Source organism: Hakea prostrata, chromosome 6, assembly GCF_041222555.1.
Source record: "Hakea prostrata isolate BN-2017 chromosome 6, UWA_Hpros_2, whole genome shotgun sequence".
Classification (NCBI taxonomy): domain Eukaryota; kingdom Viridiplantae; phylum Streptophyta; class Magnoliopsida; order Proteales; family Proteaceae; genus Hakea; species Hakea prostrata.
The window spans coordinates 35,394,968-35,419,323 of record NC_142605.1 but is presented as its reverse complement, the minus strand read 5'-3'; the positions used below and the strand labels follow the sequence as shown (position 1 = coordinate 35,419,323).

The window sequence follows — 24,356 nt, the reverse complement described above, 5'->3', positions numbered from 1 at the left end:
ATGGGCATAAATACATATTGAATACAAGTTTTCAACTACCTATTTACATCTTTACCCTTTTATTTGTGAGGGCTAGGTTTGAAATTTAAAAATTTAGCAACTTTGGTAGTTATTTTAGTAGAAAGTATAGAAAAATAGTCACATATCTTAGGTAAAAAAATTATAAAAATAAATAAATAAATCTAAATAAGTAGCTTAATCGGATAATTTTATCGGACGGATAATAATCTGTAAGAAAGAGGTATACCATATATGTATTCTATTAGTAATCGGATGGATTCAGATACCCTAAACGGATGCGGATGCAAATTCGATTATCCATTTACACCCCTACTAAAGACAGTAAAACCAAAGAGATTTTGGGTTCGAACTTCTCCATAGTCTTCTGAGTTCTCCCCCACCCATTGTATCAACATTATAAATCAACCATATCAACCCGTTATGGTTTTGTTTTTTCTTTTAGTCAATTGACTTTTGAATTGATTGAAAATGACTTTTATAAATTGATGCATATCTAGTTTACCTAAAGAAAAACTTAATGCATGTTTAGGTGACAAAGCATTCTACTTTTGTGATCAGACTCTCACGTAATAAGGGGCTAAGGCCGTTTAATCTCATCTCATCGCTGGCTTGGCTCGCCTTTAAATAATAAAACTCAACTCTGTGTCTCACTCTTCTCCTCCTTCAATTCTCGTTTGTTTTCAATTACAAATTTACAATCTCTTTCGTAGTTTCGCTCCCTGTAATTATTAGCAAATTGAACACAATTGGAATCTTCTTTCTCTTCATTTTTCTTTTCTTGTTCGAAGGTCGGCCATGGTTACCGAAGATCGAGGAAATGAAGCAGAAGAAGAATGCCTTTACAAGACAAAACTCGTCCAGTTCTTCGGACGCACCACTCCAATCATTCTTCAGAACGACAATGGCCCTTGTCCTCTCCTCGCTATATGTACCTTTTCTTGTTCTTGTTTTTTTAACTCTGATTGATTTCTAGGGTTCATGATTCAATAAATGTATTCATTCGTCTATAAAATTGTTGGAGTTTTTGGAATTTAACTTTTCTGTATATTCCTCCACTTTGCCTGGTCGATTCGTCAATTGAGTTTTAGCGTGAGTTTATTTAGTCAGAAACGAGATGATAGGCGTTACCTGTCTTCTTTGGGATTGAGTGATCATCTTATTGGAAATCAGATTTTTTATTGTTTTTTTTATGTAGTTGGATTTTGTCATTTATGCCTCCTCGTCCACTGACATTCAGTTGTTCTGTTTTTATAATGGAGCTCTGATTTCTCGTGTATTCATTGTAGGCAATGTTCTTCTTATGAGGAACAGCTTGAATTTGAACGCGGATGCATCTGAAATATCACTGCAGAAACTGCTTTCCCTTGTCGCTGAGAGATTAATTGATTCTAATAGCAATGTTGAGGTAACAACCTCTGTAAAAGTTGTTCAAGGAGGTTATCAATCTTGCAACTAATTCTGTCAGTTGACTTTTTATTTACATTTTGAGTTGTGAGGCAGAATAAAGATGCTGGATATGTCAAGAATCAGCAACAGAACATAGCTGATGCCATTGACCTACTCCCTCGACTTGCAACAGGGATTGATGTGAACATTAAATTTAGGAGGTAAATGTCCCTCCTTCTTTTCATGTCATTTTTTCCTTCATTCATTTGATGCCATTCTGTGTTTGAAAAAAATATATATACATGCTTGTTTCTACTTGTAGAATTGATGACTTTGAATTTACGCCTGAGTGTGCCATTTTTGATCTCCTGGACATTCCACTGTGTCATGGCTGGATTGTTGATCCTCAGGTATTCATTTTGAAGGCTTTAAGGTTTCTGTCTTTAGCTCTGAGTAATATTAAGTGGTTTCTTTTACTTTTTCATTATCTCTTTTGTAGAAGGGTAAAATGGTCTTTTAATCTCTAGTACTAACAGCTCTAACAGAATAGGGAATGTGTGCTTTTTATATTTGAAATGGGATGTCAACGAGTAAAGGTTTCTATATTCGAGTGTCTCTGCAATTTGCTCAAACTTATTCAAATACCCATTCATATATTTTTGTCTTCACCATCCAAGTTTGGTTCGATTGGCTGATATGGTGCCATATGTATGGATAGCCGGGATCTGAGTTTTGAATCCTGGGTAGTTTGTATGGTCTTATTAACATGGTCCATACTTGGCTTATAAGTTCGTTTCCTACTCTGCTTACATCATGTGTTTTCTGTACAGAGTTAGCTGACTTAAACATCCACTTTCAATAAAATTTGTATGTTGTCAAGAATTTGGAGAAGTGAAACTTTGATTTTCTTCTTTTTATTATTATTATTTTTGTGTAAAATGTTGCTCTTCAACAATCAACTTTCTTATGTTTCTTATGTGATTGCTGATTCGTGTTATGTGACAAATGCCAGGATTATGCTACTACAAATGCAATCGAATCCAAGTCTTATAACACTCTCATGGGGGATCTTGTTGCCCTTGAAACCAAAAATACAGAATATAGGAGCAACACTGAAGAAGATTCTGTTGATTTTGCTGCTGCGACAACTGCAACTTTAGGTGTTCCCTCACCATCTCTTTCAAGAGGTAGATCTTTTGAGGAATCATCTGGTGCGGTGTCTGGAAATCAGATAGGAGATAGAAAGAGAGACTTGGACAATGAATCACCTGGTTCTGTATCTGGAAATCAGATAGGGAGAAAGGGAGACTTGGAGGAACAAGAAGAACTTTTAAGGATCTTGAAATTATCAGAAGGTCAAGTGCTGACTTCTGTGGTTGAGTCTCCATCAGCTGATACACCTGGGAATAATGGATCTCTAATTGTAGAAGAAACTGTGCATCTCCAAGGAAATGGGTCTGACTTCGTGGCAGATGCTTTAGATGGGAAGATAAGTGAGGAGCAGGAAATACCCCATCTGTCAGAACCATCTGTATCACAGGATACCACTGACATCTCTGGTGGTGATAATAATGTGATATCTTCTGAAACTATTTTAAGGGAAAATGACAATTCATGCTTGAAGGTTGAAGGTGGGGTTCATGTTGATCAGTTAGAGAACAGTAGTACCAATGTATTGGATCAGAGTCGAAGTGAACCATTTCATTTTCTAGAAAACGATTTTCCCTTGCCGTCCGAAGACTGTATGCATGGCTTGGGAGGGAATCAAGTTCAGCAGACAGGCCTACTAGTACTAGATACTTCCACATCTGAAACCCATCATGCACCAAGAGATGATCTTGGTGTCTTTGAAAGTACTGCATCGACTTATACACTCACTTCTGATCATCATTCTGACAAAATTAGTGGTAGTAATCAGCACACAGATGAACCAAAGAGTGTTCCCTCAAACCTTGATGGAAGTGAACCCATATATGAAGGAGAGGAGTGCATACTTGATTCAGGATTAACAATTTATGAAAACCGCGAGCCTATGTATGAAGGGGAAATGGTACTTGCTGAGCAAGCTGACCAAGGTGCTGGAGATGGAAGTGATTTGCAATCTGGGGATGAAGTCGCACATCAGAAAGGTACAGTAGGTTGACTTTAAGAAAGATGATTCCATATGCTGTTCTTTATTGGTTGATTTTATGACTCATGCTTTTTATGTTCTTGCATGTAGGGGAACTTATCAAGAATTTTCTGAGGAACAATGCAAGCCAATTAACCATATATGGGTATGTAAGTGACTTTTTAGAAGTTTTAATTTTCTCAATCTGGGGTCTTCCTGTTTTTGCTATGGATTTTTTATGGATATAATGTTGTTATCTTGGCTTTGGCAGCCTCTTTTGCCTCCAGGAAGATCTGAAGGAACAGGAACTTTGTGTTTTCTTCCGCAATAACCACTTCTGCACCATGTTTAAGGTGAGTCCAAACATGTCTTGCTTAGTTTATTGTCATCTGCTTCAAATCAGTTTTCCTGTCCATTGTCAACCAGTTACTCTGTTACTCATAGAAGGAAATATACAAGTTCTTAGTGTTCCTTCCTTTTCTTCACATTAACGTGGACGATTGTGATAATGCTTGGTTCTGCTTGCAGTTTAATGGTGAACTTTTTCTTTTGGCTACTGATCAAGGTTACATAAACCAGCCTGATTTGGTATGGGAAAAATTAAATGAGGTAAAACCGTTTCCTCACTGTCCTGTGTACTTCAGATATCTCCAAAGTTGCTTGATATCATGCTCCCTCCTTGTGCCCATTTCTATTACGGGTCATGAATCTTTTCTAGAGTAGAACATTTTAAGAATTTATGTTAATCCAACGTTCTTGTAGAGATAACATTTCTATTAGTGGTCATGAATCTTTCCTGGAGTAAAACATTTTAAGAATGTATGTTAATCCAACATGCCTGTAGAGATAATATTTCTATTACTGGTCATGAATCTTTCCTAGGGTAGAACATTTTAAGAATGTATCTTAATCTAACATGCTTGTAGAGATAACATTCTTTTATGCCTTCATGGTGGTTGAATGCCACATCTGTTTAAAGTGGGTCACCACCTGAAGTGTGCCCATATAGTTTATGTTCTGTGTTGCATGGACTATTTCAGTGATGCTCTTTTAGTCAAACTTTTTAGATTTTAATCCCCTCGCTTTTCAGGTAAATGGAGATACTGTATTTATGACAGGCGACTTCAAGGAATTTAAGGTTGAAAATCATGTCAACGACCAATGGGATGAGCAAAATGTGGCGGCCTATACTGCTGTATGTATTACTTTTATCGCAAATAATGCTCTAAAATTTATTACCAATTGCTGTGATGAACTAATGACAATTTTCTGAATCAGGACTACATTGCTAGCATTGATGATACTGGGACAGCTGGTTCAACTATGAAGTAATTTTTCATTTCTGATCTTTTTCCTATTTTTTCATCTTATTTATGTGAGAGCTCTTGGGTGGAGAATAATGGTGACTGCTACTATTTGTATTTCTGTGTGTTCTTCTGATAAGCTGAATCATTGTAGACGTAGGGTTAGGTTTTTGGAACAAGTGCCTTATGGGTGGCAATTCTCACCTGGCCCCACCCAATCCTAGTCCTGCTATTAAACAGGTTGTTGTGGATTGTTGAGTTTGTCCTGCTACTCCTTTATATGCATTGGTCTTGGGATAGGCCATGCTATAAACTGCATAGATCTTCACTATTCATAATCAATCACCTGATTTCTGCCTGTTTAACAGTTGAGCAGGTTATGCATAATCTGCCTGTTTAACAATTGGGCAGGTTGAGAGGCCAGTGTAATGAAGCCCATAACACCCAGGCTCATCAGCCTATTTTCCACCATTTTCATGCTTGTGTATTCCTATGAAGAGCCAGCCATGAAAAACTTACGGCTGGTGTGGTGTAAAATGATGGAGAACTTCACTTGTTTGGTGTGGACCTAATGGTCCTAATTTGTAGACTGTTTTGAGTGAGTAATAACCTTTAATTGTGCCATGTTGTTTTTTAGCTCCGACCTGCAACTAGCAATAGCACTACAACAGCAAGAATTTGAACAGCAGCCTCCGCTGCATAGTATGCAACCATCAACCCCCAATAATTCAAGACTTGTCACAGGTCCACAGGTAAAATATATTTTCCTATATTTCTTAACCTATCGAATAAACTCTCTGCATTATGGTTGTAGGCAAAAAATAAACTAGACTTGGGAATAAATATTCCATTCTACGTGGGTCCCACATATTTTTGCACCTAAGTGTATATGTAATCCAGTTTCCAATTTCCATGAGTTGATTGAATAGTACCATTGACCCAAACAAGCTATCCTCTGAACTTGGAAAGTGAATTGAGAATTGGATCTCTTGGATCTTTTAGCTTACTTTGTATTGAACCTTCAAGATGCATCTGTATGCTAAACCTAACTACAGCAATCATCATGGATTCAACAGCATTCCATTGATTGATTAGCTGAAAAAAGGTTGATAAAGCCACTAACATTTCTTACGTATAAAAGGTACCAACTTCCCAATATACTTAATTTTCTTATCATTGCATTACCCCACCTGAACTCTTAATCTGTCATGAATGAGATCGAAAGTTATCGTTAATCATATTCTGCTTGACACTATTTGTTCCTTGGGCAGGAGACGAAGAGTAGTAACGGTCATTCATCTTCAAAGCCAGAAGCAAAGTCAAAAGACAGGTGTAGTGTGATGTAGGGTTATCTCCACAAAAAAAAAAAAAATGTGATGTAGGGTTATAAATGTACTGTAAATTTGTGTAATTTGTTCTAAGAGGTCTCGCATAACAAATATCAGCACCATGTTCATCACCCCAACGACTATTTTGATGTAAATAAAATATATGTGAAGATCCAAATTGCTGCATACTCTCTTCTTACGTAAAGCATTTACACTGTTTTAAGCATTCTTTGAAATTAAAAAAAAAAAGTGGGGGAGGCAACAAGAGGAAACCCCAATTAAACTATTAACCAACAACCAATAATTTCACAGAGCTTTGTAAATCATTCCCAATACTTCCACTCCTAGGGTGAAAAATAAAAAGGGAGTGGAAACTGGAAAAAGACTAATTACAATTTACAAGCTCTAATAGTCACATCTCAAACACTCCCCAGATTCCCATCTGTCCACAACAAGCCTTTGGATGACAAACCCCGATGAAAATATGCTATTAGCAGCGGGTTTCTTCTAAGGCAAGTCATGAAATCATCTCTACTAATCCTTCCGTCACCATCAATATCAAATATGTTGAACAGTTCTCCAACCTGTACGTGCCAAAGGATTGAAAATGGTAAGAGAAAGCAACAACATAAAGAGACACAAGTCCAAAATGTCAAATTTAGCTGGGACGAAACAGTAGTTTCCTCACCTCTTCTTCTGTCACATCTGGCAATTCTAGCTTAAGAATATCGTTTAGCTGCAGAGGTCAATCAAAGGTTAAAATTAATGCCGATGCATTACTTATTGCTAAAAGATAGAAAGTTAATTAGAGTGAAATGGAGAAAAACATACCTGCTGTTGTAATACATAATTGCATCCTCCGCCATTACATTCAGTGAAAGCTGATTCACAGGCTCGTGAGAATAATGGCTGCCTTAGGATATGAGCTGACCCAAAGAAAAACTGCAAGTTTTACACTCAAGTGGTTACATGTTGCCTATAAACTCAATAATCAAATTCAAGTGCAAGGTCATTAGATAAACAGGAAAACCAGCACTGGGAACAACCCTGTCCCATCAAGGGTTGCGTCAACATGGAAATTTTATCAGGTTCATTTCTGACAAAAAAATGAGCCATCCATTTCCCTCTCTGTCAAAAATGGACCTGATAAAATTCCTTCAACCGCAGACAGAATCGACATAAATCCAAAAGCAAACCATGGACAGAATCTTCATGAAGCAGTATTCAAATAATATCCTACTAGAGAGGATATTCTATTTTATTTTTATTTTTTCTTCTTCTAATACCTCACCCGCTCCTCTTTTTTAAGTGGGGTTGGGGGAAGAAGAGAGAGAGGGGAGCAGTGTTTAGAGGAGGGTGGGTTGAAGAGTCAAGTCTCAGCTTGAACATTTACATTTTTCTTAAGCAAAGGTTAGACCCTCAGTTTAGGAACATTTCCCTGCAAGCTTTATGAACAGTTCAAAGTTTCATGGTTACAACAGATAATGGAAACCACTTCGAGAAGTAATTCAAAGGATCTTCGAGAAACTAAAATAATGATAAAATCCCTGTATATCAGAGGATACCTGTCTAAATGAAACAGATCCCTGCTTCTCCACATCCAGATATTCAAAAATCTAAACGAAGACAACAACAAATATATTAGTCAGTGGAAAACACTGAATCACACAAATGAACAATATGTGATAACCTCACAGGATATGGTTTAACAATATGTCATCACCACATAGACGTTGATATGCAAAGCACTCACCAAAGTTTTCTATATGTATGTATATTATATGTTATGTTACCATTGTTACATGCCTATGAAGCAATTTCTCTACAATAAATATCAAAAGCCTATGCAAAATGGAGATTAACAGTTAGGAAAATGTTTAGAAAGACCCCAACGCAATCAGAAAACGGAATTAAATGGCAACACTTTGACCTTTTTCATTCTTCTATTCTAAACCACAGAGAAAAGTTATTCCATATCCAAACAGTGAGGTAATCAAACCATATCCTCTAGGTAGCTGACATGGGGTCACAGCATTGCTTAGATGGCTATTATTACATATATTTCATGTTCCCTTTTAAATAGATAATATGACACAGAAACAAATTTATGAAATGATTTAAGATTTGCACCAGGGCACAAAATACAGTGGATCAGATTTGTTTAAGTGGGCTCAGAGGTTGTAGTTATCCTCGAACAATCTGGGTTTAGATCAATGATGTCAGGTCCTTCAGCAGATCAGATGTGGTTCATGGATATATAAAATGTCAGCATATTTCATAGGCCTCACCGTAATTTGGGATTGGATCTTCCAAGTCATGATCTAAATCTGACCTCCTTTGATGTGCAAATTCATATGCCTAATTATGTGACTAAATGGTACCTTTGTAGTGAGTAACAGAGTAATTTTTTCCATCTTAAATGTTGAACTCAATTCAGAACAAGATCATGTAAAAGAGAATCTGAGTCTTATATTGTGCTAATAAAATCTAAGAATATTTCTGCACTGCATATCTTAGTTTCGTATGGCATTCTTGAGTGTGAAATCAGAACACCACAAGGAACTGGTGCAGGCAGTTCTGCCTTCAACATATAAAGCTATCTGCAATATTGCAATGCATGCCTGAGTTGTGCGTGCCATTTCTGAGGTTAACACCAGAACACCACAAAGAGCTGGTGTAGTAGATTCCTTCAACACATTAAGCTTGGCACTAAGGCACATCATGATACTTTAAAAACGTGGGAGCACAAATCTTATAACAAGCACACTTCCACATGCAATTTTGTAAAAATCTTCTAGAAAGATTTCAGAATTTGATCTTCCGCAATATGCTTTTCTGACAAGACGTGACTGGAGATTCTTAGTGTTTCAGTATTTTCCATATGGCCTTTGACTTAAAGGCTTCATACAGCTGTTCTGGAAGGCCTCTTTTTCTTGAGTCGAGATAGATAAATCCTCATTCTGGTTGTAGATCTACATATTGTTTGGATAACTTATACCAAGCATTCGTAGATCTACTTACTGCTTGAAAAATTAACTTATAGTAAGCAAATGAGAACAGGAGTTGCAAAGCACAGAAAAACATGGTGGTGCAGTAAAGAATGTCCAAAAGAGTCAATTGGGCTTTGAAATTTTGGCCCATGGGTGGGTTCTATAAACATTAAGCTTCTTATTTTTTGGGTCTACTGAAGCAACGGACTAAATTTATAAGCCAATAAAATGGGGCTACTTAGGGAACACAAGATGATTCCTAAAGTTTGACCAGGCCAGAACAAACACAATCAATTCCTCTAATGTTAACAGTGGCCTAAATTCTTGACACCTTTTAATCTCCCACTGTTCAGCATAAAAAAGGGGCTTTCGAGAACAACTTCAAAGTGATAGCATTATATCATTTATTAAAAGGTGTCACTGTCGTGTAATTTTTTTGAATACACGTCAAATGACAACTTTTATCCTTATTGTATAAAAAAAGGGCCAAAAATAGAATGTCACACACACATGAAGGGCATCAAGCTGTCAATAACAAAGTTCCTTGTATAATGCTAGAGGAATTTGGTTTTCACATAAATCCTATAATGGATACCAGTTTTGTGGACATTCATAAAAAGAAAACCAGTGTTGGTAGACAGGAATAAACTAGGAAGATAACCACAGTCAGCAAACAGGAATAAAAAGATACCATCAAGTGTAAATGGCCAAAACAACTGACCTTCTCAGAAAGAGGACAGGCCCTCAACCTTAAAACCCTCAAGAAGTCATGGATTTTGACACGTCCACTGTGAACAGGATGACACTAGTATTAAAAATCTTGTCTGTTGTAAATTGAATGATGCAAATTAGCAGGTCATGTCATAATAATCAAGAAAGAGATGACAGATATTTTTAGCATCATCAAGTGCAGTCAAATGACTCAAATCATCAACCTAAACAGCTTGCCAGCAAAAATATGTGATACTTAGGATAGCCTAATCACAGTTTAAACCACAAATATGAAATCTATAAGCAGATCAATCCCAAAATCCTCCTAAAAGGTAATCCATGGTTAATAATACGATCATCGATACGTAAAATAAATAAACCTAAGCAGCTGGCCTCCTAGAAAGTGCAACTGCTGAATTCTCAACCAGGTCAGCATGTAAGGAAAAAAGAAAAAAAAAGCTAGATGCTCTTTGGTACACCATAAAAACTTGGCAAAGCTTAGTGCAACCCTCATGACTAACGACATGATTCCAATGAACTCAAATAAGCCCAAGCTGACAAAACTAGTACTGACTTTATGAATTGGTGCTGGTGTGCTTGCAATTTGTGCCCTCAGGAGCACAGGTGAATAATAATTTTGGCAAAAACTCAGACCATGTAGCCCAGACTCATGGGTGACGACAAAGTAGAAGTACCGGCTAGGTTATCTAAAAGGTTTTCATTTATTTAAAGGATAGTTCAAATAAAACTCACCCTTAGGGTCATAAAGATTGAAATGAAACTATCACATAGTGAAAAGGTATCAAAACCTGAACTTTCACCGTATACCAAGAATGCATACGTTTTCTGTTTGAGAGGAACTAAATTCTGTCCATCCTCTGTGATTCCAAAGAACTGAATTTTATCAAAAAGGGAAAAGAGTTTTTTTCATGGTGCCCACTTAAGTTGGGCCTAAATTCTTGACTGCACACTTAAGTGGCAAATATTCCAAACTGCCCACTTTTCACTTTCAAAAAAGCCACTGTTAACTTTTCCATCTTTGACCATTGTCCTTTTCAAATTACTAAAATGCCCTCTCACTCACTTAGTGACCCAACCCTAGGTCCATCTTCACCCAAACTTAAATGGTGAATGGACCAAAATACCACTAATATATATTTAAAGTACCAAAATGCCCTCTCTCACTGTGTACTAATGGGTGCCTACACCTCACCACAAACCCCATCGCTGCCGGCAATCACCACACTCCCTCCCCCTGCCCACGACCACAACTAGCAACCACCACCCCTTCCCCTTCCGGAAAAGAGCAAATGAGCTTAAAAAAGACGAAGAAGAGAAGAACACGAAGAAATACGTCAACCGAACACACATGGACTTAAGCTGCTTCAGTTGCATTTTAAGCTTTTAAAATGAAGTTTTAACCACTTTACACCCCTTAAGAATTTCATTTTTTCATTTCCCTATTTCTCTCTTTCTCTTTCAAATGTTTGTTGTTAAGATACGTCAAAAGAAGGTCTGTGGAGTCTCGTTTACGCTGAACAGGTCGTCATTGTCCTATTCCGTTCTCCTCCCTCCAACGCCATTACTATAAGGAACCAACCCTTTTCCTCCTAAACCCAACTTCTCCTTCCCATTCTCTCAACCCCTGTTTCTTGTTCTTATCGTTATTATTTTGTGCGTTTGTCTCTGCTTCTGTGTTTCTCTTTGTGAAAAGAAGGTAAGACCTCAACAGACTCCACTGCCCAAAACTGAGCTAAGAGTCCAGTCCTCCGGGTTAAGTGAGTGGGTCGGCAACTGATTCTCTTATTTTATCTGCTTTTTATGGTTTCGACAAACAGATAATTGACAATATGGTTTTTTTTCCTTCTTTCTTTGATCCTGCTGCTCCCTGTAGAAGTGAAGAACAAGGGGCTTGGAAACAGATCAATCGTATTACAAGGATAACAAACAAGATAAGGACTTGAATGGATTAAATCATTAAATAAAAAAGATAAGAAAACGGGGAAGTTAGGGTTTCTTGGATTCTGATTGTGGTAGATAAAACCCAATTGATCGTAAAAACAAAAATTAAGGTTATTTTCTGTTTTCAGATCCGCCTATGTAACAGAAATGAAAGAAAGGTGAGAGACGACATCACAGTAAAGAGAGAAAGATCAGAGAGAGGGTATTAAAGAAAAGAGCACTACTGGGGTGGTGGTCGCTGGTAGGGGAGGGGTGATGGTGGGGTTTCCTGTAAAAAAGATGGGTCCCTTCACCCACCTAGGTGTTGGGTCACTTAATTGAGTGACAGGGCATTTTAGTAATTTACCCATCTGACCGATATTTTGGTCCATTGACCACTAAAATTGGAATAGATAACAGTCAAAGATGGAAAAGTTAACAGTGGGTAAAGTCAAAAGTGGACAGTTTGAAATATTTGCCACTCAAGTGGGCAGTCAAGAATTTAGGCCCAACTTAAGTGGGCGCCATGAAAAAACTCAAAAGGGAATTTACAGAGAAGAGAGAAAATGATGTTCTACCACTAGATATCTCATTGCATTATTCAAGCATGTGTTCCAGGAATATAGAGTATCCTTTATTTTGTTGTGTAAACAGCTATCCCTTTCTATTTTGGATCAGAAACTACAAAGGGGAAAAAGGAAGGAACATAACATAAATCCCACAAAACCACACAAAAGAACACCGTCCATAATCCCCATACCTCCCCTGCCCCCCCCCCCCCTCAAGTTCCTCGATTGAACACATCTCAAAAGCAACTCCTCTTTCCACCACCACCAACCCACCAAAAATGAGGCTACTTCAATAAACAAAGAGCGCATTTAAGATATAACCCATTCCATCCTTACAGTAATAATATCCACTAAAAAAAGAAAACACAATAAACCAACATCAGCAGTTCAGCACATACACATCATGTTCCAATTTGGTATGACATTATTCAAGGAGAACTCAAATTTTCTCAGACAGATGATTATTACCTAGGATCTGGATTCATAGAAAGGAACTTATCCAGAAACTCCACAGCTTCCTGCGTCCTTATGTTGAATGACTGTGCAGTCAAGGTGAAATTAAAGTCAGATTTTCTTTTATCAGGCACAGAATGCACCAGATGAATTCATAAAAAAAGATGGATAGAAAAGCATAAGATTACTCAACCAGATAAATACTGGACACTAGAAACAGTTTTCTAATCACAAATTGAAGCAATTGCCACAAATTCATGATACAATTGGAGATTCAAATAAAGTTTTCTATAGTCCTGTAGACATCAAAGATTTTATGAAGACACCAAATGAGGGCACAGTTCTATGACAAGAGACTATAAAGCTTGAATACTACTCTTGCTATGGCTTGGGCTCTGGTGATCTGTACATCCTTCAGCAGGAGTGAAATTAATCTTTAGATAAATACCCTTTATCCAACACATCAAGTAGAAAGTCCCCTTCTTGAGTTTCCAAGTGTTTTAGCCCTGTCTCGGAGCTCAGTCATAAGAGGAAATATAGAAGAATGTAAAGATAGCTAAACAATACAGTAGGCAAGCAACTATTATAGCATCTTCGATCATTCACCCAAAACAATACAGTAGGCAACTATTATAGCATCTTTGATCATTCACCCAAAAGAACATGTAGCATCTTTGGTAGACCCTCTGAATAGATTATTTACTGCTGACCCTCGAATAACTAATATATCATTGGAGAAATTTGTTACTAAAGAAGCACTACAAATACTATTAAATCTTAAAAGGGCTTGAGCAGAAACTGCGGAAAAGAATTTGGTGTTATATGTTAATGCACATTTACATTGCCGGTCCTAAAAGTTCGAGCCTTTAGGAAAAAGTACCAGAGCAGGGATGTCATGTCATCAACCCCTAGAAAATGCATTGGAAGTTTTCTTCCCCCAACCCCAGGACGCACGCAACACTTCTTCTCCCTAGTTTCCATCTGATGTTTGCCTGCACATGCAGAGAATGTTGATGTCTGTATTTATGTTGCCCTCCCCTAATAGTTCAAGCATTTAAGTGAAACGGTAGCGAACAGTTATGCTGTGGTATACACAATATGTAACACTTTATGCTTTTAAACAAAGGTTAAGACTTTTATCCATGAATTAAATATAAAAGGGCAAAAGAATTCAGTTGTACCTAACATTTTCACCAAAGGCTATCACTAACACCTAAACAGTTTTTACCCCTCATAAAAGGATGCCTATAAAGGAAGCCACTATACATTAAAATAAAGCCAAACAGAACTGTTTAGATGATAAAGGTATTTGAATTAAAACTCACACTTTCAACCATTGACATTTCTACCATATAATTTGATGGTTTCTCCTGCAAAATGAAATAAGAACAACATATTAATTGTTCAAGTAATAAAAGAAGGGTAGATGCTATGGATGAAATTTTGAGAAATGCAATGAGATAAACCTGAAACAATTTCATAAATGCTGATACTAAAGTTGAAACTGAACTACTACTCCAAAATTCAGCCACACTCCAAATAACTGAGGTACCAAAGAATACATTTAGAGAAGATCATAGAACAGGAGAGATATTTCCAGATAAAATTTTCTACTCTTGAGTCTTGACTTCTATAAGTCAAAATCTCCCGATCCGCTGCCTGGACTGAAGCGGATGAGCTAGGTTCAAATCAGAAAATTGCGAACTTGAGCCTAACATAACCCAACTAGGGGTCAAATGGACTCAACAAAATGCCAACTTTTCAATCTTAGATCACGTTCGATTGAACCTAGGGACTTAACCAGGTTTAAATAGACAAGAAGCCCAAATCAAACCACCTGTCAAGTGGAGAGTTTCAGTTATGCCAATTGCCAATAAAGGCTCAGCAAAACCTAGGATGCTAAAGCTAGTGATACTACAAGATCACTATTTGGCTTGATTATTCATTATAATACTAACAGTCCTTCTAACAACAAATTATACCACCTACAGCAGAGATGCTAGCAGGCAATGTCCTAAACTGAAAAGAATTCTTTTAGCAAAATAATAAGTAGAATTTTTAAGAAAACTCTAAACAGATATTCTCGGTTGTGGATCAGAAGTAATTGTCAACCACAGCAAATTCAAACAGAATGCTGTGGTCTACAAAAAACAGGGGAGTATCTCATTCCAAAGATTGCATTGCTGGTGAAGTTAAAGGATTTTTCAATTTGCAGATTTAATGAAGCAGCCAGAATTCGGTTGAGGGTGACCAATCTGTCTATAATACATTTTAATTCAAAATTTATCACCTCTGGCAAAAACATGTTGTCAATGGCACTATAGGTGATAAGCAATAAAATTTTACCAGTTTTGACTGTGTGGCTTTTGTTAGAAGCAACAAATCCCCATAAGCATGAGACGTTTGTACAACATTGAGTGCACTTGCAATGTTATAGCTAGTCTGTGTGGTCAAATCATCAAAAAACATTAGGTTAGAAATTAAAAACAACTGCATAAACATAACTAGCAGAGAGAAATGCATGTGTTCCCATAGGGAGACATCCAAAATGGAAAACTATCCATCAGTGATATATATTTTTACGGACAATCAAATTACTGTGAAGAACACTAGAAAACTAATTTTGACAAAGATGCAGAGGAGAATGCATGGCTATAAAGATAAATATTTTTTGAACAAAGAAACCTTTCCCCTTACCCAGAAATATTTTGTAAATCATGGAAGAAGAAGAAGAATGACGATCAAGAAGAAACAAAATTAAATACAAAACCTAGCCGCTGTCATTGAGAAAACGATTTATTTTCCTCTTCTTCTCCGTCTCCGGTGACCTAATCAACTCGCCTAACAGTTGCAGCGGTGCATCCTTTCTGCATCTTTTTCCACTCGAAGTCTCCTGGTGGTGGATTGTGAGGAGCATATCAGTAACTTAAGGTTTCTCTTTTGGAGAGGCGGAGGCGGAGGCGGAGGTTTCTCTTTTGAAGACTCGGGTCACTTTTGGAGAGTCTTCCAGAGGCGGAGGTTTCTCTTCGAAGGGAGTCGAAGGAGTTCGGCAATCTGAAGAGGAGAGCCAAGACCAGCTGTGATTTGCAGAAGCGTCTTGCCTTAGGGATTTGTAGCGTCTGCTGAGGCTTAAGTTGGTGGTCCTCCGTATCTGCATCTCTCCTCCTCCTCCTCTCTGTTGTGGTAGCGTTGAGTGATTCTGGAGGCAGAGAGACACAGGTCACTGCTTGTGTCTCTCCGCCTCCTTCCCTTCTCGCTCTATGATTCTCTCCTCTCTCTCTCTGTTTCTCCTCCCGGATTCTATGCTCTTGCTTCCATCTTCTCCCTACTTCTCATCTCCTCTCTACCTTGATTCTCCTTTCTTTCTCTCTACTTCTCCTCCTCTCGATCTCATCTCCTCCCTATTTCTCTACTCTTGCTTCCATCTTCTTCTTGCTCCTCATCTCCTCTCTACCCTCTCCTCTCTGTCTGGAAAAAAAAATTGAAGCAAAGAAAGGAAATGAGATTGGCCATTTCAAGGTTCCGTCTATGGTCGTTGAGGATGTCTTTTTTCAGTGGTCTCTCTAGTTTCGGGGGAAAGCCTTGAGGGCCACTGTTGCTGATCTCCCCTGTTCTGTTTCGTTCCCAAATATGGTCTCATCTCCTTCCTCTTCTCTCCTTCTCTCTCCCTCTCCCATTTTATGTTTCTAGTTTCAGCTTCTTCGTCGAGGGTTCTAGTCCTCAATGGCTTCTCTAGCATCGGGGGAAGATTATAGCTATTTTCTCATAATCGAGTTCATTCTCAGATCCAGATGTTCCTTTCTCCCTTTGTTTCTTCTTCTCTTGCCCTCTCACCTTCCTGTTTCAAGGTTTCGTTTTGTTCGTTGAGGATTCCAGCCTTTGATGGTCTCTCTAGCTTTGGGGGAAGCCATGAGGGCCATCATTATTGAACTCTCCAAACTTTTTCCAACCCTAATATGTTCTCTTCGTTTTCGACTCTCTTGTGTTGCTTCCAGCCCTTTTCTCTCTTTGTTTCTCCTTCTCTTCCCTTCCTGTTTCTGGGCTTCGCTTCAATTTGTCAAGGGTTTAGCCATTGATGGCTTCTCTGGCTTTGGGGGAAAGCCATGAGGGCTATCGATTTTGAACTCTCCAATTATTTTGTAGTCTAATATGTTCTTTGTTCTTTATCTCATTCTTGTGTTGCTACCTTCCCTTGCAAATGTGATGCTTCTGTGTAGGTCCATGTGCTTTGTTTCTAGGAAGGCTTCATTTATCTTCGATTTAAAGGGAGACAGCGTTGGTTTAGCTTGGGGCCCTTTGGTCCACTTCCTTGGTTATTTTCTAGTTTGCTTTTATGGCTTTGGGCCTCTTGTGTTGTGTAACTAGCTTGCTATTATTGTTGCCTTAAATAGTTGCTTGGCTCGATGTCACTTAGTTTTCTTCTTAGTTTGGCTTTGAGCCACTTTTGCTTGTGTATCTAGTTTGCTTTAACTGTTGCTCTAAGGTAATTGCTAGGCTCATTTTCTCTTAGGTTGCTTGTTAGTTGAGGCCTCTTTTTTGCTTTGTCTAGGCTCTGTCCCTTGTGCTCTTGTATCTTCTTTTATTCTCTTTGGTAATAAATTATTTAATCATCCAAAAAAAAAAAAAAGATAAATCTTTTAGGTAAGAAGAGTAAAACAGAATTGAACGGTAGATTATTAAAAGAAAGCATGAAAGCAACCACAAATGATTGTATTAAAATGAAGAGAATCAACACATATTCTTTTATCTAAAAACACCTGATAATAGAAGATGAACAAAAATTAAGACAACTAAAGATTGACGAAAAGATAATAGGGGAAAATGCATCTATTACGGCAAAAAAGAAAGGTAAAGCCAATTTGCAGTCTAAGATAATATATTTTGAGGAACAGGAGACATCAGGTAACTGCTAAAAAAATACTTGAAAACAAAAATATCCATAATCTATGTGGATAAACTGTTTTGTGTATATAACTGCTGTCTTTGATGGCAAGTACCAAACTCAATTTTTGTTCAGATTCCTATTGATAGCTGTATATAAGAAGTGGAAGTGCTTTTAACAAAATGGGCATGCACAACTAATCATGGAGGACACAGCATAAATTTACCCTCTTAGCAAAATGGGCAGCACTTTCTTTTTGTTTCTCAAGAGGTGAAACAATGGGAAGATATTCAACCTGTTGCATCAAGAATAAGATCACTAAATTAAAATTACATAATTTGAGAAGATAAAAGAATGAACTTGTTGGATTGAATAACTACTTGAGCAAGATTGGAACTCAAAAGAAATGGTTTAAATAACATTAATAAAATAAATTTATTAGATCAAAACATAAATGTGTAGGTAGCATGAACATTACAGTGTCAGATGCTTGGCTAATTTTGAATAAAATCCATACAACTTAGGGAGATGAAATGAAACAAGGTTGTTTTTATGCATCTAAATATTTCAGAGTATCTAAATACAAAGTTCAACTTTTATTATATCATACTGAATCTCAACCACAATACAAGAGATCGTCATATGACAAAGAAAATCTAACAAGCGAACGGTCACTACAGGTTCATATTGTTGACTATGTCACTGAATGAAATGAGAGAGTTCCAAATTATGAAAAAGAAAATGAAGTTAAGTAGTTATCTTGCTACAACAAGAATATAGACTTTACAGAATCCAGTTGGAAATGATGATGAAACTGACCTTTTGTCCTAAGTTTACTCAGATAAATGTCACATTAAAATTTTCAAACAATGATGATAAACATATAGGGTTTAAATCAGGCACCACCAGATGCCAATAAACTGAGACTTGTACAAAACTTCAATGTATACAGTATCCGAATGCAGACGAGAGTATATTTCATCTGAGAGGAACACCTGCCTATCATTGGCTCAATGTCATTTGGAGACCCAAAATAGAAGAAGACTAGTAGAACAATCAAGCAATCAACTGGTCCCACCTTCATCACCTTCCAAGGATGTGCTAAGACATATTTCCCGAATTTGAGGGTCGTTAACCGGACACTTTTATCCCAATAAATTAGAGAGCAGACATTGACTCTGTACAATGATATTAATGATATTCCACTCCTAACTTGGAAAAGTAGGACTTCATCAGCATAATAAATAAAGCTCTTGATTATCATATTTGGCTATTCCGATGCCGATTGGGTAGTAGGTGTCATACTGGACATTGTACCTTTGTGGGAGGTAATCCTGTAAATTGGCAGAACAAGAAACAAACTACATTTTAGCTAGATCAAGTACCGAAACTGAATAACAGGCTATAGCCCAAAACAATGCTGAATTAATGGTGCTGCAGCCCTTTCTTCTTGAGTTGGGCTTTCCAGTTACTCAACCCATGAAGATGTTTTCTAACAATCAAACTGCTATCTACATTGCAAACCATCCCATATCCATGAGCAGGGGAGGAGCTACCCCAGGGCTAGGGGGGCCTCCCCCCCCCCCCAAAAAAAAAAAATTTGAAATTTCTCTCCCTTCCCTTCCCCCTTTTTTAAAATTTCCCCTATAGCCCCTCTTTCCATGTGTGAGATATCAGTACCTGGCCCCCCTCGATGTAAAAATCCTAACTCCTCCCTATTCATGAGCATCCCAAGGATATTGAAGATGACTATCATTTTGTCCAAGATTCAGTCCTAAAGAAGAAAATTGCTACTCTCCAATCTAGAAAACAACTTGGTGATATCTTTACAAAGCCCTTGTTTGGCCCTACTTTCAAAATTGGGTGTTTCAAGATGGGATTGGTGATTTGTATGCTCCAACATGAGGGGGAGTGTTAAGATTACTAGTGCTAGGCTACCACTTGACAAGTAAAGGACTATGCGTACTGTGGGAGTATATATGTGTTTGTACACTTATTTAAGTAGTTTTATACTTTTGTTATCCTTGAGCACAAGTACTACTTACCAAAGGCTAGATTAGTCTATTTTTACTTTATCCCCTTTCCTTTCTTATAAGTAACTAGATTTAGGAGATAGTACTTCAGTTATATGTGCTTTCCTTTATGAAAGGTTATCGTGAGGGAGAGGGATTCCTTAAGCTTCCCAGTGTTCTCTGTCCCATTTTTTCTTCTTCATTTCATATTGTTTCTGGTTTGCTACTAGTCTACAAAATAGGTACGTTATCATGGCACATCTGGTTTCCTACTAGTCTATAAAATAAGTATGTTATTATGGCACATCTTGCGAATGTATAAACATTCTAGCAGAAGAAACAAGATCTTAAGAGAGGTGATTTCAATATTTAGAGACATCCCAGAACTTTTGTCACTAAATTGAGTATTTATCCTGTGAAGTTCCAAAAGAAAAACCACAACTGGATAACTTCACTTACCCAGAAAAAAAAGGTTCTACACTAGAGGCAGGTCATCAGTAAATTGAGCACACTTTCTGGTATAACAGTCACTATGAAGCTCATAGATTCAGGAGCAAAAGTGCAGGGTTCAAAGGACTGCAATCACTATTATATGTAGAAATTGGAGAACTACTGGTTTTACCAGTTAGGATGGAATAGCCTCTTAAGCTTAATGGGTGCTTCTGGAAGCTTAAATGTATTGTGTAATATGGAAAAAGGGACTGGCATGATGCAATGAACATCGACAATCACGATGATTTGAGTAATGCAGTTTTTTGTTGCCAATAAGTGAATCTCTTTACTAGTTTTTATACCTTGTAGCAACTGATGTGGATGTGAGAGAAAGATTCAACACTTAATAAAATCGATGCAATGGAAACCAATGAAGACAAATTACAGGAATGAACATGTTGCCAAGAGATAGGATAGGATGATCTGAAGTGAATAATTTTTTTGGGATAAAAATAGATGCTTAGAAGCAGACCTTGGTGCAACTGTAAGGTTGCTCCACTGCAACCAAGTGATCACGGGTATGGGTCAGGAAACAGCCTCTTTGTGAAACCAGGTTTAAGGCTGCTTATATTATGACCCTACCCAGACCCAATGGTGGAGGGAGTCTTCCAGCTGGGAACATACTTTCTTTTTAACATATAAACTAGATGCTTCAATTCTGTTTTTTCCAGAAAAGGATTAGGAAGAGAAAAGAAAGTGCTGCTATAATTAATTCAACATTATAATCACCAGGAAACAAAAGCTGAACTGAAGGGCAAAAACACACACATACATGTGTATAGTAAGAAAAGTACCTCCATGAAATTGTGAAATTGGGTAAACATTCTGAACATGAGCTTTGCCAAGCTAATATAGCCCCTACAATAAATCGCATAAATGTGACACAATAAAATTAGTGAAAATCTAAGACTGCTACCAAGTAGAATTCAATATACGCAAGAGGCCCTACCAAGATTGATCAAAGTGCACATGTGGATAGCGAACTACTACTGGCTGGATTGGATAACCAGGGATGAATGCGCCAAGTTGGAATGCAATAAGGACCCTCCCGTTAGTTGTGGTACCCTCGGGAAACAATAGAACTCGAGGATAGTCATCAGAAGAAGCCTTTCTCTGTAGTCAGATCCTTCAAAGCACATTTCTGTATCAAATGGCTTATAAAACGATACAACTTATTCATTGGATTTCATTTAACAATGTAAGAAGTAAAAATTGACAACAGATTGAGGCACAGTTAGAAAGCCATAGAATTTACCAAACATAACTATGAGAAGATTATTGAATGGCAACCACTGCAATTAGGAAAGCACATTCACGCATGACATAACTAAATAATGGAGGAGATTATGTAATGTGATTTGAACATAATTAGTTAGTTCATGCAGAATGCTTGAACTCAAATCCAGAGCCAGTAGCATGCATGCAGTTCACATGTGCTTTGAAGAAGGGATAATTACATACTTTAAATACTGTGTAAAATATGTTCAGATTTGTATATCTAATTTGTGTTTGTGAAACTATAACAGATTGCATCTATACTGTTGCTATTTCAATATTACAAAGAAGCAACCTGGACTGATTTAGAAAGGAGAAAGAAAGCACCCAACAATAGGTCAAATTCAAAACTTCAATAATCATGCAACCATAAAGACCTTAGAAATCTAGTCCAATTCCTAGAAGTAATGAGAATCTATTTAGGAATCCAGCTTTCACTGCCAAAGAATCTATTTAACTCAACAAGGTCAAGGACGGTAAGGAGAAGATTAGTTTTGAATAGAAAATCCAACTCCTCGGAACAAAAACAGCCCATTTCTCAGCAGTTTTCTGAAATCAAAGTATGACCTAGCTATAGACTGAAAAAGAGCAGAAGGATGGCTAAATTAGCCCCTACTGGAAGAATATGACCAACCTTCATAAGAATGCTTCCAGTTCCCAAACAGGCCAATGAAATTATTATGCAAATGAGGGCTATGTTACTGAAGGAAATTTAATACACAGCATAGGATAAAGTGAACAATTTCTTGAAGTAAATGAGCACCTGAACAGAAAAAACCCAGTACAATGGAAATATTCAGTGAACAACTCATTTAAAATTGGAGCCTTCAAACCTTTATTTCATTAACAGCATGCTTCCTTGATGATGCTGAGAATCTATTGACATAAATGACCTACGAACATATAACAAAAAGAAGCATCCATCAGGAACTAATTACATAGTAAGTATCAAAAAACATGTAGTTTAGTTAAACACAGTAAGCCATCATGAGTAGAAAGTTGTGTATTATTAATCAAGAAAGCATAAAATTACCTGCATTGCTCTTATAATTGTTCCAACAAAGGGTATTCCATCATGTGACTCAGAAGTAACAATCGTTGGAAATAATTCATAGAAAAAGAAAATTGGTTCAATATATGATACATGATTAGATACAACAATAGGAGCTGTCTTCCTTGGGGCAGGTCTTCCTATTCGCCTTATCCAGTGATATCTGTAAAACAAAATCATTTAAAAAAAAAGGCATGAATGGAGAGGCATTAAAGCATTAGTTCAGAATGGAGGTTTCACCTAAGAAAAAAATGCATGATGATACTAGACCCGCTCAAACATCATATTAAGTTAAGAACATTTATTTCCCACCAGAGGAATAAGAGGGAAAACATGAAGACTACTTGGCCCGCTCTCCCCACTCCTCTCCACACCCCACACACACGCACGACAGTAGTCATGCTGGAATTGAAAACTTGACTTGCAAATAGAGAGGTAATCCAACACATAGACTGCCTCATTGAATCACCATAGTTTCCAAAGCATTATCTTAAAATTCATGCATTGTGGATTGAGCAAGATTTTTTATTTCCAACCTAGAAAATAAATTCGAATTTCAGTATTTTAAAAAGGGGGACGGAAAGATTAGATAGTTGAAACAGATAATTGTCTTAACAACATCCATTGAGGAAGGAGAGTTTACTGTATAGCTAGGAAACCAAGTCTAAGTAAGGACTATAAATTCCAGCAGTAAGGCTACGTACATATTTCCATGAATCATGATAGACTGATTAAGTGCTTTAACTTGAAAGTTGAAACCAACAAATGAAAATAACGAGCAGTTAAACGTAAAACCTAACTTACCCGAAAGAGAAGAGAATAGAGCGAGTACAGAGACGAGTGATCCACATGAGCCTACTCCTCCACCTGGGCATGGGATTCTGCCTATCCTTCCAACCATGTAAAGCACATATCGTGGCAACATATCCCACAGCAAGGGAAAGCGCAAATAGAATAACCCGAACAATCGCAATCGGAATGCATACCAAAATCTTCACCCATTCATATAGCCCTTCGATTTTGGTTGTATTGTTCCGAAATGGATCGATTGTTGGCGGCGAAGGCACAGTAATGCTTCCGGCACCGATGAACTCGAAAGGATTTTCATCCTCAGTTCCGTTCGACTGGCTCCCATGACCATTGTGAAGATTGGCGATGCTTTGAACGTTAGGTGGATCACAACTGTCTATATCCACGATCACTTCAGCCTCATCAGATGCATCTCTGACGCATTCGGAGCCAAGAAGAGGAGCTCTCAGACGATCTTCCGCCATTTTGTTTACTTTTGAGGAAGAATTAAGAGAGCACAGAGAGACACGAAGGAGCAGCAGCGAAGCAAAGATGTTTCTCACAGACAGAACGAGAAAAATATGGAAGCATGAAATTGTGTTTGGTCAGAAGAATTCGGATGCAGGGGATAAAAAGGTTGTGGAAATTTCTGATTGGTGTTTAAAAAATGATTATCATCAATATATAAATAGTAATAATAAAACCGGACACCAGATCCAAAGCGATTAATAAGTTAATTCCCCATTTTCTATGGGGCTTTTCAATTATTTAATTAAAAACTTTTCAAAATGAAAACACGTGATACCACGTGACTAATCGTCGTTCGCCAAAATACAAAAAAATTAAAATTAAAACGCACGCGTTTGTGATTTTTCGCTTTCACGTGTCCACGTTCTTGACTGATATATATATATACATATATGATATATATCTTTAAAAAGTTCTGACCTTCCGTGTTCTTTCCTTAATCATATTCATTTACAGTGATTTACATTTATCTACCTTTCTTTCCTTTTCTTTTTCTTTTTCTTTTTCTTTCTTT

General features: G+C 37.4%; 2 protein-coding genes across 3 annotated transcripts; one reads left to right on the top strand and one right to left on the bottom strand.

The window, feature by feature from the left end:
* Positions 1-580: 580 nt before the first annotated feature.
* LOC149013650 (uncharacterized) lies at positions 581-6,324 on the top strand. Of its 2 annotated transcripts, XR_016174146.1 has the most exons (13): positions 581-949; positions 1,308-1,426; positions 1,522-1,628; positions 1,730-1,817; positions 2,420-3,536; positions 3,629-3,683; positions 3,789-3,870; positions 4,046-4,126; positions 4,608-4,712; positions 4,796-4,845; positions 5,459-5,573; positions 5,898-5,962; positions 6,093-6,178. XR_016174146.1 is itself a non-coding variant. In XM_089160262.1 (12 exons), the coding sequence occupies exons 1-12, from the start codon at positions 817-819 to the stop codon at positions 6,165-6,167; spliced, it is 2,127 nt and encodes a 708-aa protein (XP_089016388.1). In that variant the 5' UTR covers positions 581-816; the 3' UTR covers positions 6,168-6,324. The 2 variants fall into 2 exon arrangements, 1 of the variants encoding a protein (XP_089016388.1); XM_089160262.1 differs by lacking the exon at positions 5,898-5,962 and having other exon boundaries at positions 6,093-6,324.
* Positions 6,325-6,327: 3 nt separating this feature from the next.
* LOC149013649 (calcineurin B subunit-like protein) lies at positions 6,328-23,977 on the bottom strand. Its single transcript, XM_089160263.1, has 14 exons — positions 23,330-23,977; positions 22,508-22,688; positions 22,308-22,367; positions 21,149-21,312; positions 20,994-21,057; positions 17,922-17,990; positions 15,160-15,255; positions 14,139-14,183; positions 12,829-12,899; positions 9,861-9,927; positions 7,715-7,765; positions 6,981-7,091; positions 6,838-6,885; positions 6,328-6,733 (listed from the first exon to the last, which is right to left on the bottom strand). Exons 1-14 carry the CDS (start codon positions 23,797-23,799, stop codon positions 6,569-6,571), a joined length of 1,662 nt encoding a protein of 553 aa, XP_089016389.1. The 5' UTR covers positions 23,800-23,977; the 3' UTR covers positions 6,328-6,568.
* Positions 23,978-24,356: the final 379 nt, after the last annotated feature.